The sequence below is a fragment of the Carlito syrichta genome, unplaced genomic scaffold (genome assembly GCF_000164805.1).
Source record: "Carlito syrichta isolate Samal-C Ts95f unplaced genomic scaffold, Tarsius_syrichta-2.0.1 Scaffold131524, whole genome shotgun sequence".
Taxonomy (NCBI): Eukaryota; Metazoa; Chordata; class Mammalia; order Primates; family Tarsiidae; genus Carlito; species Carlito syrichta.
Window position 1 is genome coordinate 150,462 of NW_007075620.1, and position 6,161 is coordinate 156,622.

At 47.1% G+C, this 6,161-nt stretch overlaps 1 protein-coding gene across 1 annotated transcript in view; it reads right to left on the bottom strand.

The window, feature by feature from the left end:
• Window positions 1–5,471, bottom strand: part of SECISBP2 (SECIS binding protein 2) — a 39,825-nt gene extending 34,354 nt beyond the window's left edge. Inside the window, exons 1-2 of the mRNA XM_008049292.1 lie at window positions 5,337–5,471; window positions 2,159–2,160 (exon numbers count right to left, since the gene is read on the bottom strand). Of these exons, the coding sequence (XP_008047483.1) occupies window positions 2,159–2,160; window positions 5,337–5,420 (86 nt within the window). The 5' untranslated portion in view covers window positions 5,421–5,471. The remainder of the gene's footprint in view (window positions 1–2,158; window positions 2,161–5,336) is intronic.
• Window positions 5,472–6,161: the final 690 nt, after the last annotated feature.

Below are 6,161 nucleotides of genomic sequence, written 5' to 3' on the forward strand. Positions count from 1 at the left end.
AACAAGTTAAAATAAAAACCATAAGCTCCTCATTCCCACAAACACACAGCAGCAGATGCTTCTGTGAGTTTCCAGGGCTACACCAAATGCACCAACCAGTACGCTGCAAGACAGGAAGCCCAAACCTGATCACAATACACCCTGTGAGAGCTCCAAACTATCTTGCTGCCAGGAGATCTGAACACAGGTACCCCTGACTACAAGCGCTACAAGTGAGAGACACTGAAGAAATCAGGCGGTGGCCGCGGCAGGCCCTGCGAGAACACTGAGGCCACAACGCGGGCTGCTTTCGTTTCCACCCCAGGCCTGGTTATGTGCCGCCTAGTACCAGTGTGCAGAACACACGCATCTGCATTTTATCATACATTCAGATCTTAGGAGATCTTTCATTGGCAGGAAATCAATTCGAACAAGGAAGCAGCCCCAATCAAAAACCAAACCAGCCCTTTCACTGACCTCCCGTCTCCCAGCACAGCCCATCCCACTGCCTGCATGGTCCTGAGAACGCTACACTTATTTGGCTTATGGCTCAGCAGCCAGTGGGAGGTTTCGGGTGGAGGTGAAAAATCGGTTCTTCATAGGAGAAGATGAGCAAAGACGGACGGGTGGCAAAAGAGAAAGAAAAGGAATACCCCAAGTCTAAAACGTAAACCGACAAATGAAACGTAGCTACAACAAAGAGGGGCAGGGTCCGGGGGGGTTGAAGGCTGCTGTCACCCAGAGAACGCTCATCCCTGAGTCAGAGGACCCTGGCTGGGATCTTGGCTCTGCCACAACCTAGTCTTCCACTCTGGCCAAGCCACCTGGGTTTCTGAGCCCTCACTGCTCCTTCCTCTGGAAAGCTTGTATTTTCCGTTTCCACCTGGTGCAAACACAATTACGTGCAGAGAACCACACACAACACAAATATCAGAGACACAACCCACAGCATCTGGTATGGCCCCAATGGCTTGTCTGAACGCTCCAGAGGCTGAGTGGTGCAGACGACCCTAAAGGCCACAGTAACACACCGCTGCTCACTCACTGTCCTGCCCTATCCCATCCCCTCAAGCCAACCTCCTGGTGTACCTGTGCGTTACCTGCTGCTCATCATTCTAGCACTGAAATCTTCCTCATCAAAAGCCAAATAAAAAGCCAGTCTCCTGGCTCTGCTTCCCCCGCCAACAGTCCCTGGTCTCCCGGGACCTCCTTCCTGCCTCTTCCTCCTGGCACCTGTTGGGTCTGGCCCTTCCCTCCTGCGACCTGGACTGTGAACTCCACCCTCTCCTTGCTCTCACCGGCCTCCAAGGCTCCTCCTGTCTCTTTCCCTGGCGGCATCTCCTCTTCACCTCTCAACTTGCCACTGAGGCTCATTCCGAGTGGGAACCTCTCATCTCTTGGCTCAGACTTCACATAATCACAAATCAGCCAGCAGCTTCAGTCACTGGATCCAGGCCTCCACTTCCAACCTGCAGCCCACTTCCACTTACCATTGCACTTTCCCCAACTCAGCACACACAAATTCCAGATGCAGTATCTGGTGTCCAAACAAGGCCCACGCTCAGCTTCTGTTCTCACCAATGAGCTCTCAATTCTTTCCACATACTCAGTGGGTGACCTTATAACATCTTTCCCACCAAACCTGTTTGGACGGGCAAGGAGCCCTTTTCCCTCAGTAGGTCTCGCGTGTGATTCTTCATTGTCTCCAGGGCCTGGAACCTGGTCCGAGCCCTCAGAAGCCCCTCTTTCTTAAGAGTCTAACCAGAATTCGGGAACCATGATCATGACCCCGCTCAAAACTGCAAAAGTTTCCCAATTCCTACCCAGAAAACCTCAGCCACCCAGCTGCACTCTCTAGGCTTCCCACGCACAGACAGCTTCCCCTGACAGTGTCCCTTTATTCCTCCACTCGCACCCAAACATACGGCACGTGGTCCCTTCAGTCAGGCCCAGACCAGCAGGGGAGCTACTCCTCCTTCGCTCACCGACATGACTGGAGCCATCAGCATTGCTAGGCCGCGTGTTAGTGCTTTTCATAGCTCATGGGTTTGAACTTAAAAGCATCAGTTGGTGCTTACTGGATTTTGAAGCATACTGCAAGGTGCAATTCCCTGTTGATAGCCACAGCAGTTTTGGAGTCCACCACAATGAAACTCAGGTCAGAAGAACCAAATGCTACTTCTGGTTCTGGTATCACCTATCTGAATCAGTATGGACAAATGCTTCTTCTGGTCTCAGTGTTTCAGACATTAAAATAACATCATACCGACCCAGCAACCTCCCAGACTGTGACAAGCATGAGGAAGTATAAGTACACCACACACAGAACGCACCATCCTCATGCACATGTTACACAGGATTTGTCGCAAAGGAGGTACTATGACAATGGACATCACTAGGAAGAGAACTTATTTTGTTTGCACAGACTTGTTTGCTCACCACATAAGTCAACAAAATGAGTATTTTCCAAACATGGCAAGTGCTGTATGTATCACAGACCACATCCACTGGCATTTCTTTGTCTTGGTCTCTGACGTACATTTGGAGACCGGTATGTCTGTTCTCATCTCTATCAGTTCAAGTCTATGTACGACTGACAAAAAGAGGAGCACAGCTCCTGAGTCGCTTCCTCCTTCAGCATCTGTGCTTCCCACAGAGTAGTCAGTCTGCCAACGAATTCCAAATGAGCAAATGAAGACTCTCTGAGTGCACTGCTGAAGGTTCTGGAGGGCCAAATTTTGCGATAGGCTACTACAGCGCCTTTAAGGAAAGACGAGGGCAGGGACTGCAGAGATAACTGGGGTTGCTACCCAGTGGGATGAATAAGAAGAGTTCTGTTTCAGAAAATCCTCTTCTTTTCATCATGGCAGCATGAGATCTCCATTTACACAAAATCTGACCACAGCTACGTAATTTTTAACCTATATTAGAGAACTAACTGGAAAGTCAATTCTCAACTGCATAAGCCTCATCATTTCATCTCTTCTTTGAAGGTATTTTTCCTTCTAACCCTTCACCCTCAATTTAATGGCCTCTTTATCCTTAATTGTTTTCTTGCCAGGTGTGAATACTGTGAGGCTACCTTGTCCTTGAGGATAATTAAAGTTAAAAATTTAAAAATCAAAGTGAAAAATGGTTAAGGGGTTAACGAACTTTTGGAGTTCAGCCCTGCACATCCTCCAGTCCACTCAGTCCACTCACATTACTGCCAAAATGTTGTTTTAGCTACATGAATGAGTTCCACCATGTTGCATTTTGTTATGTAAGACACCCAAGGTAGGGAACAATTCACATGATACTTATGCCAACCTCCCCTTAATAAAGGATGAAATCACAATGGAAAAACTTAATAGTCCTACCAAACACCAAATTCTAGCACATAAAAGCCGGACTTCAATTTCAACTTTTGTCAAAAATTCAACTTCCGATATTTCCGAAATAGACAACTTAATGATTTTCTTAATCATTCCAATTTTCATTGTTACAAATACAATTCGAGACTGTACTTGCAGTACAAACTATTTTCAATCATACAATGAAGGGACACACACAAAAGGAAGAAAATGTGAACCAAATTAAAGCACGAGGACTCTTACATAAGCACTAAAGCTGACACAGACCTTAAAAGTAGATCAAGAAAGGAGAGAACTAGAAGTTCAGGATATAACAGCCATTTTGAATCAGCACAGCCATTTTGTTTGGGCCTCAACCCTTGACATTCCCTTGATACACAGCTTGCACGCTCTTTTACCCCATAATCATTAACAAGAAAAATACTTTAGTTTTAGAAACCAGTGACTACACAGAATCGCTTAAGCATGTCCAGCCTTGCTAACTATCTTTTAGGCATTCGAATTGATACACGGTTATTAGCCGCCCCTAGTTGACCTCAGCACCATGACAACCTCCAGCCCAGCCTACCACCTGAGGTCATGAGATGTTGATGCCTGGCAATGTCAAGATGCTAGATTCATGTGACTACTGTGGAAACCAAAGAATGCAACTCTGGACATTCCTTTGGCCCAGACTCTCCTCCAGGTCTAAGGCCCCTTTGCTTGAAAGGCCCTTAAATACACAGTTTCCAGCCTTCCACGACACACTCACCTGAGTGCTGGCCCCCTTTCCATTCGTGAAAGGCGAATAATAAACTTTACTTCCTTCTACTTTCCTCTCCGTTGCAGTCTTGCATTATTCCCATGGCATCGGCCCACCTTGCCTCAGTTTACCCTTTCAATCTACAAGTAAATCTACACAATTCTGTGAAAGAGTAACACTTATTTTTCTAAATTCAGCTAAAAGTAGAAGCCATTTTGTAAATCCTTGAGAATGAATCTTAAGAAAAAGAAAATTTAAGAAAAAACTTAAGCCTTCTTTCAACTCATATTTAGAAGAATTTACACCTCAATTTTGTAAAATTCATCTCAATAGAACAGATATAAAGCAAAATGGCTGAAAGCAAAAGTCAACAGTTTCGAAAGAATTGTCCAGAGGCAGGCAAGGCTGCTAGTTCCCACCCTTTCTCTGAATAAGACTTTAAAATGTTAAACCTTAAAAATGGGAAGCATGGGCTAGGCATGGTGGCTCACACCTATAATCCTATCACCATGGGAGGCTGAGGCAGAAAGACGGCCTGAGCCTAGAAGTTCAAAACCAACCTGGGCAACATAGTGAGACCCTATCTCTACAAATTATCAAAAAAATTAGTCGGGCATGGTGGTGTGTGCCTGTAGTCCCAGCTACTCCAAAGACCAAGATGAAAGATGGCCTGAACCCAGGATGTCGAGGCTTTGTGAGCTGGCTGTGGTTGTGTTCCTGCACTCCAGCCTGGGCAAGACTGGACACACACACACACACACACACACACACACACACACAGCACGTTAATTTGGTCCTTTGCTCTACCCTCTTCCATCCCACCTTTTCATCTTCCATTAGAGACATGACTTTTTTTTAAGGTTAGAAAATATAGTTTATTTAAAAAGCAAATGAGAGAGAGAGAGGAGAGTCACCACCTCACCAAGGTAGGGGAGGACGCCAAAGCCAGGAAACGAAGTGATGGCCATAGTTCGAAGAGCACATGGCCACACCAGAGTCTAGCAAGGCAATGACAACTATGGAAGAAAAGACAGGAGTCAAAGGTCCAGTTTTGGGCACTGGATATGGTTAAGATACGCCACTGGTTCTGATCTTTCTCAGCTGAAGCATTCTTTCTCCATCTGCAGAACTTGTTTTTCTTTTAACCTTCAGAACCCGTGAACCATCTGCAAAACTAAAATGCATTCACTGTGGCAATGTGAAAGCCTAATCGCCATTAAATCCAAGAAAAGGTAAGGTAAGACGCTGAGAAAGATACATACTCTGTCACTGGCAGTTCCTGAACAAACGGATAGCATGCGGCTGCACAGCTCGGGAGGACACCTGCTTCCGAGGACTCTGACCATGTCACGTCCAGTCCAGCAAACTTGGGGACAAATGGCTTGACATCTGCTGATAACTTGATGCCCTGAGGGGAAAAAAATGTGGTTCGGGACACAAACATTTGGAGATCAACCAAATGTAAACAAACAAAAAAAAGAGGCGCTTCTAACAGCCCCAGAAGTGCTAGTCCCAATGCTGCCGTTTAAAAATGTCTGCCTAGCAACAAAAATTCACCAGCTAACCATCTCTCACCAATACCTTTTTGTTAGAAAACAGTCGTTCAAACATTAAAAGTGAAAAATAATGACAACCAATTAAAGCGGAAGTAAAACTCGCCCCAGATGACGCAGTTGGGACAAGTGAAGCTCCCACGGCTTTAAACTGGGTACTTTGGCTCGCTCAGTTTGAACGAGGAACAGCCGAGAACCGGGAACGACCGCAGTCAAACACGCACGTGGAATTTTAACTATGGCAACCAGAACCCGCTGCAGCCCTTCACCGCCACGCCATTTCTCAGAAGGTTGCGCCAAAGTCTGTGCTTCCTCACGCTGAGCCACTCGCGAGGTCTGGTTTTGCTGAGCAGCAGAGCCTGCGCTGCAGGAAGAGCGTCCCCCGCCACGGGTTTTGGAACCGGGCTTCGCTCTGGCTCCGGTCTGGACCAGCAGGTGTACCGTCGCCGAGAGCCCCGCGGCCACGGGTCTCGGCCAGGGGCCAGCGTCCCGGCCCAGGGGCGCCGTCAGCGGCTGTGCCGGGCACGTGGGGAG